Source organism: Grampus griseus (genome assembly GCF_964374135.1).
Source record: "Grampus griseus genome assembly, chromosome: 3".
In the NCBI taxonomy this organism is placed as follows: domain Eukaryota; kingdom Metazoa; phylum Chordata; class Mammalia; order Artiodactyla; family Delphinidae; genus Grampus; species Grampus griseus.
The window spans coordinates 30,138,068-30,151,019 of record NC_139019.1 but is presented as its reverse complement, the minus strand read 5'-3'; the positions used below and the strand labels follow the sequence as shown (position 1 = coordinate 30,151,019).

Below are 12,952 nucleotides of genomic sequence, written 5' to 3'. Positions count from 1 at the left end.
GATAAAAAATATTATCTGCCATTCAGAATGAAAATGTTTTCATCATCTTCGATGGCAATGACTTAATTTGCTCAACTTTTCTATCATTAATTATGACATTCTTGTAGAAGTCACAGTATGCTAGTTTCATCTAGAGGAATATGATATCTTGGGTATGAAACGTAAGCCAAGATTTAAATGATTTAAAATAATTGATTTTATAGTAAATATTAAGGAATTAACTGAAATATTTTTAAATATTTAGAAGTGTTTGAAATCTAAGGCATACTAAAATAGTCCTCACAGAAAACTCAAATCTGCATTAGTTTTTGCACATTTGGATTGAAGGATACCACTGTTATTTTTCTGAGAGATAACTAAAAATGTGAAGTGATTATACTTACTGCAGTGACTAACTTAATGGCACACAATTGTAATTCACTGACATTTTCCACAAAAAATGGTGTTATTCCCATTGATGATACCTGCACAGACACAGACAGTAATCAGTACACATCTGTAAGAGATTTCAGTTAACATTCTGCCTTACTAAATCCCAAAGCATTCATAAACTTCTGGAAAACAACGAGAGCATTTTCTTTTCCCTCATCAATCAGCACCTAGTTTTTCCTTTTGTTCCCTTTCACCCTCAAGCAAATTAGCACAGACCTTCCTTCACAGCTGCCATTCCTCTGATTTCTAACTTCTGGATTGATAAATGTCACAGGAATGTAAAAAACAAAAAAAGTTCACTGTTCTGGAAGAAGTATCCTCATATATTTTAAAGGAAATCATCATTTATCTTTCAAATAATTTACAGTTTAGAATTTATACTACATTCACCTGTCTTCTGCCCCAAACGTTTCTTTTTAAAACTTCCCTAGGCTCTTATTTCTTCCATTTAGATATAAAATACTCTGAATGGAAAAAATTAACATAGTGCTGGTATTATTGAGTGAGCAAGGTTATACTGAACTCAATTAGGTCCCTTATTCTCCTTTATTTTTTTGGTCTAGAAATATGGAAAATGCTTGAAAAAAACTTACCTGAAGAATTGTTGTGTCTGTAAGAAGCTGTATTTCTAGTAGTTCTGATAAGCTGCTAACAATGTCACAAACTTTATTATAAAGCATTACTATTACTCTTTGCTTATGGGTAGAACATTTAGCCCGTTTTGCCTTTGAACTTAACAAGCCTCCTAAAATGAAAAAAAAATCAAAACAAGGAATATATCAACTTTTAATAATGTTTATTAAAAAATAATAAAACCGCTTTCTGAATTAAAAGAACACACCTTTCCCCCCCCCCATATAAAAATACAACCTGGCAAATAAAGCTGTCTATTTATTAAAAGAGAAAATTATTCTTTAGGGAATATTCAGTTAGAAAGTCAACATTCTTATAACAGATAATTCATGGTACATTTCAGTGGCTATTAAATTCTTGTATCTTAAGGATTACTTTATTTCTATTTTTTTCCACTGACTGGAGCAGGATATTAAGATTATATTTCCCTTGAAATCAACTTGCAATAATTAAACAACAGGTAATTAATGGTAGGTATTCGTGATCCAAGTTTGCCCTCCTCTTTAAATGTATACATGTTAACATACATGACTCATTTATAAAGATTATAAATAAGAGAAAGAATTATATATCTTTAATCAATCCATTTTGTAGATAGTATTTTGGCTAAAATTTGGGGGAAGTGATAAATGGAACCAGAAGCTACTATTACCTAGGAAAATCTCAGACCAGTAGAAATTACTTCTTATTATATGTAAATAGTTGCTAAAGAAATTATTACTGAACAAGTACTGGATTAAAACAAGTTCTATATTCTAGTCAAATGTAAGCCAGTGTTTATTACAATTTATATAATCAAACAATTTCGGTGCCATTTTAAGTCACTGCATTCTGACCCATCCGACGTGGTAAAATTATATAACAGGTAATTTTGATATTATACTAAAAAACTATCAGTATAAAAGGGCAAACTAACCTCCATGAGGATCTAATCTGTAAACAGGATCATACTGAGGATAAAGTGTATTCTGCAAATGAAATTTAGTGTACTGTATAACTCTTTCGATTACATCCTCAATATATACAGCTTTTGGCATGTTAGGGGATGTCATAATGTTGATAGTTGTAAGACAGGCATCTGCTGATTTTGTCACTCTCTCCATAATAAGGTCTCTCCATAACCTTTCTTCTTCTTCAGTATCATTATTCTATAAAACAGTACATTGTTAATGAAATGGAAATAAACACATTTATAGGTTAAATATTTTTAAAAAATTATAATATATTTGATTTTCACGGTTGAAAACTTGGTGAGAGTTATGGTGTGTGTATGTATATTTAAAGAATATCAGGAATGAAGTACAAATACTTATATTACATTAAGTATGATTTGTTTCAATGTTTTCAAACATAATGTACTCTTATCTCCTAATTTCACCACTAAATGACATTCCAATCACAAACTTATAGTTATGTTTATCTTTTGTGTAATTTATTCAAATCTACGATTTTAGTTAAAGATCATAATTATACATAAATCATTTTGTGTTTGGGGTTAAAAACATTATGATAATATTAAAGCTTTTTAGTTCTGCTTGCTCTTGTGAGAGCAAATAAAAATTAACAACAAAGGATAGACCCTTATTTAAAAGTAGTAAAATGTTATCGACTCAAATCACTCCTAATAACTGTTTTTCAACAATACTGTATTTTTGAAACTGAGACTAAAAAGTGGTGATTATGTAGACTACTGAAAACATAATTTATTTTCTAAAATAGATTATTCAACAACTGACAGACTATATTTTAATTTACACATCAGCAACCTGCATTACAATTGGGAAAAAGTGCTTTAAATCTTACTTTTAAAGTGAAAATTCTTCTATCACATCCTTAGTTATGAAATATCAACTTTATGTTCTAGGAATACTTGTGTATGCATGCTATTCAAAGCTTATAACATTGGGAAAAGGAATAAATAAAATATAATATTTGTAAAACACAGAAGGGCTTTCTAAATCACTCATGCCTAAAAACTCTATCTCTTTCATTTTACTACTTACATACCTACTTAAAAAAATAAAGTAACTTTTCTTTGATATTGAAATTGCTGTTTCGAAGAGTCAGTTTAGGAGGCTCATCACTCATATCAAACATTAAGGCTTAAATGCAACACACTAAATAGTGCTAAGGTTTTCAGGAATGAAAATAATTTCATTAAAACTGACTCAGCCAGTTCTCCAGAACTGTAGATTCTTGATATTTACCACAATTTCTTGCCAAAGTGTTTTAAATAAAACGTGTAGACTAAAAATGTAGTATATTGCCACTATAGGTCCTCTAATCCCTTAGTTTCTATGATTCAAAAACTAATTTAAAAAGGGCATTGGAAAAATATGGATATATTTAATAAAGCATAGAAATACCACCTGACATTATTTCTCTACATTTTTAAATTCCATGTAGATCACTTAGCACTCCTGTGGCTTCTGCAAACATCAAGAACATTTCCCTCACGAGATATAATCCAGTGCACGTGCTAAATACATATAGTACATATGTACATATGAGAATGGAAGTATTATCTACCAAAACTGTTAACAGTGGTTGCTGCTGGATGAAAATGGAACCTTTCTGTTTTTTGTGTTTTGAAAATTTTCTATAATACACTACTTTTGTAATCAGTCATTTAAAAATAAAGAAATTTCATTAACTCAAAACATTCCCAGATCCTTATCTCTTACATTAAATTCCAATAAGAATTAGTGTTTGAATTCATTAATGTTAGACACCAAGATCAATTCAAATGCACATATGATTTTGAAAGTCTGCTATAATGCTAGGAAGGTAGATCCCAGTTCATAAATCATTATACCACGTTGCCACTGCTTTTGATAAAACATACTAAAATGTAACGACAGTTGCAGTTAACATTTATTGAGAACTTATAATGTGCCAGACATTGTTAAGCAGGTTACATGAATTAATTTATTTAATATCCTTTCAACAACCATTTGAGCTACATATAAAAACAATACATAAGGATTAACATTTTAGGATACATTAGGAAATCACCATAAGGTTTCCAACTATTTATTTCTCCAGGGAAGTTCAAGGAAAAGAATTACTACCTACTAACATTTTATAAATGAAAAGACATTTTAAACACTCATCCACTTACAAAAGGAAGAGCATAATGTAAGATTAAAGAATGGTCTTTTGAATTGAATGAATTTACATCTGTTACTATTCTTATTTATATCAAATCTGTGAATTGATAATGTGTAACATTAATTTTAAACAGCTAAAAATCCAATTCTAACTGCAAGGCTAAATGTGAACTAGTAAATGTGGTAACAAGCTCAAATTAATGAAATTTGGAATTTTCCCTATAAATCAAAGTTCCATATGAAAAATGTTACATCTTAACAATAGAAAGGGTAAAATTAACAACATGGATCTTAAACTTACATGATTTAACAAAGTGGAGAGCTTTGACCCATCTTGAATATTCTTCTCCAAGATATTTAGGACTTTCACAGTTTTGTCAGTGGAAAGCTAAAATTGAAGCATAAATTCTTCCATCAATCATTGGTAAATGTAATAAATTATTCAAGAACTATTCTGTACAATTATTCCCTTTGGCCAATGGAATATACAGCATTAACACCCTCTTAAAGAGTGGAAACATAAAACTTTCCTACTTAGATCCTCTACTAAAATCTGATTATGTAGAGAACTTAATTACTTGTTTTTGAAAGACAGATAGCAAACACAGAATGGGCACATATGTATGTTACTAACTCAAATCTTACCACATAGCTACTTAAGACTGAATTTGTTCTGATGTCTGGCCCCTTGCTCTCATGAAAGTGACACTGAACATGCATATGAACACACAGGCACAAACACACACTCTCTAAACATTTCATCTGTTGAATTAATTATAACATGGTTTCCACACTACAATGTTATTTAGCGGGTGTCTTAAAATCCCAGGTAATATTTTGAATAACAGAAGCCTGAATCTGAGAATGATAAAAGTTACAAATGTGATAACACTGCTTTATTTGGTAGAAATTTTTCTTATTTTTAAAATATGTTTCATTTCTTACAAATAATGTTTCCTATATTTAAAAACTTAATAGTTGATTTAGAGGTTCTGCGAGGAAGCAACTGTTACTCATTCCCTTGACTGAATAGGTCTCCTTTTAGACTCTTATCATGCAGCTAGGACACTTACTGGAATCAGCCAGAAGAGTCAAATGGGAGCATCAACAGAATAACCTGACATTAAGTACATTTTGATTATTCGTATGCTGGCTTACAGAAAAAATTTCCTCCAAATATTGCTTTAGATAATTTCACAACAGATTAAACTACTGAGACTTTTGGTAAACTGTCCATGCTTTGAAAATATTCAGCAAATTCACCTTTTGAAATAGAAATATTAGCTACATGTAACTATAGAACTTATGAAATAAAACCTAAGATTGGCATTGGCACTTCAGAAAACTGAAGCCATATTCCTGTATACAAAAGAAATCAACATATTCCTCATTGCACACAGTAATAGCAATGTGAACTAATAGTACATTAATTCTTGGTTAATTATGTGATATGTCTGTATAGCTTTAAAAACCAAACTCAAGGAACCTTTGTGCACTGTTGGTAGGAATGTAAATTGGTGCTGCCACTATGGAAAACCGGTATGGAGGCTCCGCAAAAAAATAAAAATAGAACTACCATATAATCAAACAATTCCACTTCTGGGTACATATCTGAAGAAAACAAAAACACTAATTCATAAGCTATATGCACCCCCATGTTCAGTAGAGCATTATTTACAATAGCTAAGACATGGAAGCAACCAAAGTGTCCACTCCACTGGTAGATGAATGGATAAAGAAAATGTGGGGTGTGTGTGTGTGTGTGTGTGTGTGTGTGTCTGTGTCTGTGTGTGTGTGTGTGTCTGTGTGTGTGTGTCTGTGTGTGTATTCAGCCATGAAAAAGAAGGAAATCTTGCCATTTGCAACAACATGGATGGAACTTGATGGCATTATGCTAAGAGAAGTCAGACAGAGAAAGATAAATGCCATTATGATCTCACCTATATGTGGAATCTAAAAAAAAAGAATTCATAGATATAAAGAACACATTGGTGGTTGCTAAAGGTGGGAAGTGGGGGTGGGTGAAGTTGGTGAAGGTGGTCAAAAGGTACAAATTTCCAGTTATGAGATAAGTACGTCCTGGGAATATGATGTACAGCACAGTGACTATAGGTAATAATACTGCAGTTTATATTTGCAAGTTGCTAAGAGAATACAACTTAAAGGTCTCATCATAAGAAAAAATCTGTAACTATGTGTGGTGACGATGTTAACTAGATTTACCGTTGTATCATTTTGCAATACATACAAATATTGAATTGTTACCTTGTACACCTGAAACTAATATAAATGAATACAAAATGAGTAAGTGATTATATCTTAACTTTGGAAAAAAACATTAAAATATTTCCCAGTCTACTTTAAAACTCAATAAATAAGTTTAATTTGTTGAGAGGATAAATTCTTCAGGTAAATATAGTCTTCTATTAATTCTTTTACTATTCCTGGAGAACAAATCATTATTTCTACATTATAGACTAAGAAACTTAAGACTTAAGAGTAGATAATTGTGTATAAGAGGAGACTGATTAGAAGATGAGGAGAGAGGATTTGTCTTGAAATTATATTTGCATAGCAATCATGCAGTGGTTTAGGGGGTGACTGGTAGCTCATAAAGATTATGGGAAGCTAGCCCTTGATGCTGTCACTATTGTTTAAAGTTATTATTAATGAAAAAATATTCTGCTATTCCATTAGTGTAATGAGACTACTCAGCAACAGAGAGCTCAGAGGAAAGACAACTCACGAAAGTCATTATAAAGCCTACAGCAATGAGGTTCTGTACTTATTAACAATTAATGTGTTAACAGACATAGAGAACAGACTTGTGGTTGCCAAGGGGGTGGGGGAGTGGGGAAGGGAAGGACTGGGAGTTTGGGATTAGCAGATGCAAGCTATTATATATAGGATGGATAAACAACAAGGTATATAGCACACGGAACTATATTCAATATCCTGTGATAAACTATAATGGAAAAGAATCTGAAAAAGAATATATATAGATGTATAACTGAATCACTTTGCTGTACAGCAGAAATTAACACATTGTAAATCAACTATACTTCAATAAATAAACTAAAAAAACCCCCAACAATTAATGTGTTAAAACCGAGGCTTTACTCTTTCACCAATGTAAATGGCTAAAGGAAATGTCAAAGAAAAATTTAGTGTATTTCTGCATTTAAATAATCTAAATATGTGAGACAATGAAAAAACAAACAGTGACAAAAATCCAGGACTGTGCCTCTTTCAATGCAAAAATGATTTTCTTTAGAATGATTGCAGAATATTTCTTGGATTCAAGCTTTGGTTTTTTTTTTTTTTTTTTTTTTTGTGGTACGCGGGCCTCTCACTGTTGTGGCCTCTCCCGTTGCGGAGCACAGGCTCCGGACACACAGGCTCAGCAGCCATGGGTCACGAACCCAGCTGCTCCACGGCATGTGGGATCTTCCCGGACCGGGGCATGAACCCGCGTCCCCTGCATCGGCAGGCGGATTCTCAACCACTGCGCCACCAGGGAAGCCCTGTTTTTTTTTTTTTTTTTCTTTTTTCTATGAAATAATTCTGGGAACTTCCCTGGTGGCACAGTGGTTAAGAATCCGCCTGCCAATGCAGGGGACACAGGTTCGATCTCTGGTCTGGGAAGATCCCACATGCTGTGGAGCAACTAAGCTGTGTGCCACAACTACTGAGCCTGCGCTCTAGAGCTCGAGAGCCACAACTACTGAAGCCCACGCGCCTAGAGCCCGCGCTCCTCAACAAGAGAAGCCAGTGCAATGAGAAGCCTGTGCACCACAAGGAAGACCCAATGCAGCCAAAAATAAATAAATACAATAAATAAATATATTTTAAAAAAATAAATAATAATTCTGTTACACTCTCAGAAGGCAACCGTGAATTTTCTTTTCATCATTACTTTATGTAAACTTTGCAATTTACCTTTAAAACTTTAATTTCAATTAAGTAAAGTTATAAATTTTACTTTAGTAGATACCTTATCCATTATACCCATTGCTTTAATTTTAGCAGATTCACTGCCAAGTTCGTTAAGTTGATGTTTTCCTAACAGCAGTTCCTGAGGAATTTCATCATCATCACCTGAAAAACCAATCCAAACATACACAGTTTAGGTAAAAGAAACAGCTCAAAATAGTAAGCTTTATTTCTTAATAATTTCTGGATATACAAACAGATATAAACAAACTAAAATAACATCCTAGGACGCCTCTGTAAACCTCAAGCAAACCCTGAATGAAAGGGGACAGAGGTTAAAATTAGAGCTCTGACTAAGATGGGAAGATGAGATATCTTATCTTTACTACTTTATGACCCTTCTCAACCAAACTCTCTGCCCCAGGAGGCTGACCTGTATGGACTACATCAACAGTCTCCCATGCCCTCTGGCTTCTGTTTGGGTTCAGCCAGTGGGTTGCCCTGTCAGAAGATCAAAGAGGAGGAGAGTGAGGTCAGGGTATTTATATCCCTGACTCCTTCCTTGCAAGGTCTGCTCAAGCTGCTTATGTCCTCTGACCAAAAGATTACTTCTTTTTTCACGGCAACCTATTCTACAACTTTTTTTCCTTTTCCTATTGACTGAGTTCTGTTGATTTCACTTTACCCTTGTTCCTTTGGGTGTAGGGATGGTAAAAGTTCGAAGTCTGGGTTTTGGCTGTATTCTGCCCCAATCTTTGTAATCAGTCTCTTTGTAAATAACTCCTTCTCAAATTATCCTAATTTGAGAGTGCCATATGACTTCCTGTTGGGATCTTAAATGACATGGAAGACAGTTTCCCAGCACAGAATTGGAAAGTTTTAGAAATGATGAGATAGATACTTCAAATAATGGGGAAATGCATTAATGATACTTAGGCAAGTAACTGTCACAAAAACAAATACTTTTAAAATAAAGGGTAATATACCTTTTAATGCATTTTCAAACTGATGTACTAATATCAGAATTATTGTACGCCATCTAGCTGTTGTATAAATTAGTGTTTGTATCTACTGAAAGTGGCATAAAATTGTTGAGAGTAGCTCTAAACACTGTAAGCAGTGTTTTTTTATAAGCCTAACACCTTTAGATCTATAGATATGACCTTTACATATTACCGTAAATGTAATATTACATTAATCCTACTGTATTGATTGCTTTTCTATTTTGTTTTCCATATTAGATTCTGTATTACTTAAAGCCAGAGGTTGGGGTATTTATCTCTGCACCTCTTGCACTTAACATACTACTGACAAACAGCCATTATTTAATAAATACTGGCTTTTAGAATAAATTAAATATGTTCCTATTTCTACATCTTTACTCATATTAGTACCCGTCTTATCTAGGGCCCATTCAAGTTTCATCTGCATAAAGGCTTTACTAATTACTCTAACCTACTGTGGTAGCTGCACTCTCAGGACTCTTAAAAAAACACTATCAACACTTAACTAATTTAATACTTGATTTTTATACCAAAGTTTTCAGTTACTTGATAACACAGACTAGACTTGACTCCACAGCTAGGTTTCAAGTTTCTTAAGAGCACAGACCATGCCTCTGTACTCTGTATCCACTAGAGTAACTGGCAGAAAGCTTAACACATAGGTAAATAAATATATCTTAAATTCAGTTTATATTTAGAGGTAAACAAATATATTTTAAAATGATTTTACCAAATGCAGTAAAATCCATATCTTCTAAATTATCCAAAATATTCTCTATTGAGGCTGTGAATCTCTTAAAAGTTGAAGAATCCATCATTTCTGGAACAGAAGGAAAAAAACCCAAAACTTATTATCCACATTCCAAGTAGAAAACTGAAGTTGAAGACTATGAATAAAGACAAACTAAAATGTTACCTTCAGGTGTTAATTTTGGTTCATAAGCTTTCCGCTTCTTCTGTTTTTCTTTTTTCTTCATTTTTCTAGCAACTAAAATGAACAAAAAGAAATACTGAAATGCAGTAATTACAACTTAAAATATATGTATTTGTTTCACTTTCTTCCTGAACATTAAATACTTTAACAATAATCATTGCCAATCCAAACTTTTGTCTTGATTAAAAATTAGTTATTAGTCCATAAAAAAGGTATAAAAATTCTTCAAAGTTAAAGCCCTAAATTTAAAATCAGCTTATGTAAGAAATCCGTTGACACTGATGAATTACCCTCACTAAGGCTGGGAGGAGGAGAATAATCTTCCATGTCAGAATCTGACGGGCTTCGGTTTCGATAACGACCACCTGAACTCCTTCTTCCTTCATGAGAATGGCCACTTCTCCTATGATCCCCAGAGCTTCTTCTGTCACGCTCTTCATATTCCCAAGCTTTATCATCATCTTTTTTATGTCGTTTCCTAGAGGCTAGAAGCAAATCCCCATGACAAATAATTTACCTCATTTAAAAGACTATTAAAACTTGTACTTTAAAATGAATTACATGGAAGAAAAAATCTTCATTGTGGGGGTCTAGGAAATTCTGAATCATTCTGTTTAAGCAGAAATATAAATTGTGGTACAGAAATGGTATCACTTATTTTAGCATTTATCTAGATTTAGAAAATTTTACATGAAATGGGTTTGCTAATAAATGTAGATAGGAATGTTCTGGGAATTAAACCACAGTGCTCATTTCAAAGAGGTATTCAGTGAGTCAGTAAAGATAATATCTAAACTTCAGGGTTAATTAAGACATATAAAACAAACTTTATCTAGAGTTTGGATAAAAACCAGAAACACCTTTAAGCATTTGGATTGTTAATGGGGAGTGGGGATTGGAGGAAAAGTAAACTTTTGAGAAAGTGTTACAGAATGTGGGTAACCACGCATACTGTCAATTAACAGCCAAGTTAAGCCCACAACTCAGCTATAAATTCAACAAACTCTGATAACCTAACATTGCAAACTACAAAGACAGAATAAACCTGTATAGTTGTAAATACTCACATACTGAATTCAGTTCTCCAACAATATACTTGCTTAAACCCAAGGAGACAACTTGTGAGCTTATGCATGCTAGGTAAGCATATTTATGTATGTTACCTTCAATCCCTTCCCCATTCTTCCAGAGGTATAAGCATTCTGCTAAAATCATCAGTACTGACAGGAGCCTCTAGGCAGAACTGGCAAACAGATCTCATCTGACACATCAACTCTGATCAACTGGTAGTAGCTGCCTAAAGCATAATGTTGAGAATAATTCTGAGCCCTGAGACAAAGCACTATATTTCAGCAAGAAAGACTGATTAGAAATGCCTGTCCAGTGAGAACTGGAGGGAATACAAGTGAAAAATATTTACTATACCTGCTCTAGAGTATAAGCACTACCACGTTAAAACCAGGATAGAGAACTGATATGTTCTACATCTTGGGATCATACACTGGTTGTTGGAGTGACCACTTGTTGCTGACAGTGAATTACTTTCTAGTCTGTTAATCTGAATCTGACTCCCTTGCTTTCTTGTGACTCGCTTCTATTCTGAATCCTTAACTATGACAAATACCCAAGTATTTAAGACAAAACTCTTGTTTGAGTCCCTAGTCCCCTACTTGGCTTAAGATTTAAGGATGCCAACCTTTGGCCCATGCACTCTATGCTTATGCCGATGTCCTTCTGTGTGGGTAATCAATGTCTATACCTTGGCTAATCTTACCTTTATATGCTGCCCTAGTTATTCCTATTCAAGAATCTACTGACAGCATGGCAAAGATAATTTTGTTTCCTCTTCTTTGTGGTCATAGGTTTGGCATAGCAAGAGGACGAATGTAAACGGATGTATTTAAATCTTCAGTGATTTTCTTCATAATTAGGCAAAAATTTGACTATGAAATATATGAAGGAGAGGCAGGATTTCCCCCCTTTTATGATTAGTGCGCCCTGGAACATTCTCTTAGTGAGGGGTTGTCTCATATACTAATAAAAGTAGGTGTGTATGCATGTGTCAGAGAAACAGGTCGTTTATGTATAGCATTCACTAAACGTTTTTTCAACAAGTACCGAAATACCTACTTTGAGGAATAACAACTAACAAGCAAACTTGTTCAGAAAGTAGTATTCTATGACCTCAAATATGACCTAGTTAGTCTTTTTGAATTTTAATTAATTTCATAAGAAATTTATTTCAATCCTTTAATTCTATGAGTAGAAAATGCTTGAAAAACCTTATGGTTAGCAAGTACGTACAATATGCTGTATCGGTGGTAATTTTTATAGGTCTTGGAGATTTTTTTTTCACATTCATTAAACTAAGCAATTTGAAAAAAAAGGAATGGCAAATTAAGGAAAAAAAGAAACACAACTTCTATGATATACTGTATGCTGCAATAAGGTTCTATCAGGATCCCAATTCATTATGACTCGTCTGTTCATTCTCTATATGTCTTGTTACCCTGGAAGAAGCAGGGGAAGAATTCAACAGAGAGGTATGTAAAATATGACTTAGGTGTTTTCCACCCTAATCCTTTCCAAATTTCACCTGTATGTCTCTTTGGCTTCTTCTATCTCCCCTCCTCCTTCCCCAGCAACCCAGAGACTTTGTAATTGTGCTATGACTATCCAAATCTTTGTGGCCGAACTTTCAAAGTTAACCCTCAATAGTTCCCCCTATCTTTCAACAAAACTATTTCCGTAGTTTTAGATTTTTAGGAAACCAGTTTGATTAAACTGCAATAAAATTTTGTTTCAAAAAGGTCTCTCTCTCTCAAATCAGGATAATGCTTGCTACTATGTTCTCATAATATTTTTACATTTTGTATTGTACTCTATTTTTATTACATTATTTTTGG

At 33.3% G+C, this 12,952-nt stretch overlaps 1 protein-coding gene across 3 annotated transcripts in view; it reads right to left on the bottom strand.

Annotated features, from left to right (window-relative positions):
• NIPBL (NIPBL cohesin loading factor) overlaps window positions 1-12,952 on the bottom strand; it is a 190,716-nt gene that overhangs the window by 57,928 nt on the left and 119,836 nt on the right. For all 3 annotated transcript variants that reach the window (XM_082650635.1, XM_082650636.1, XM_082650637.1), the window contains exons 12-19: window positions 10,337-10,531; window positions 10,029-10,100; window positions 9,843-9,932; window positions 8,170-8,273; window positions 4,477-4,563; window positions 1,982-2,213; window positions 1,026-1,177; window positions 384-464 (exon numbers count right to left, since the gene is read on the bottom strand). In XM_082650635.1, coding sequence (XP_082506761.1) covers window positions 384-464; window positions 1,026-1,177; window positions 1,982-2,213; window positions 4,477-4,563; window positions 8,170-8,273; window positions 9,843-9,932; window positions 10,029-10,100; window positions 10,337-10,531 — 1,013 coding nt within the window. The remainder of the gene's footprint in view (window positions 1-383; window positions 465-1,025; window positions 1,178-1,981; window positions 2,214-4,476; window positions 4,564-8,169; window positions 8,274-9,842; window positions 9,933-10,028; window positions 10,101-10,336; window positions 10,532-12,952) is intronic.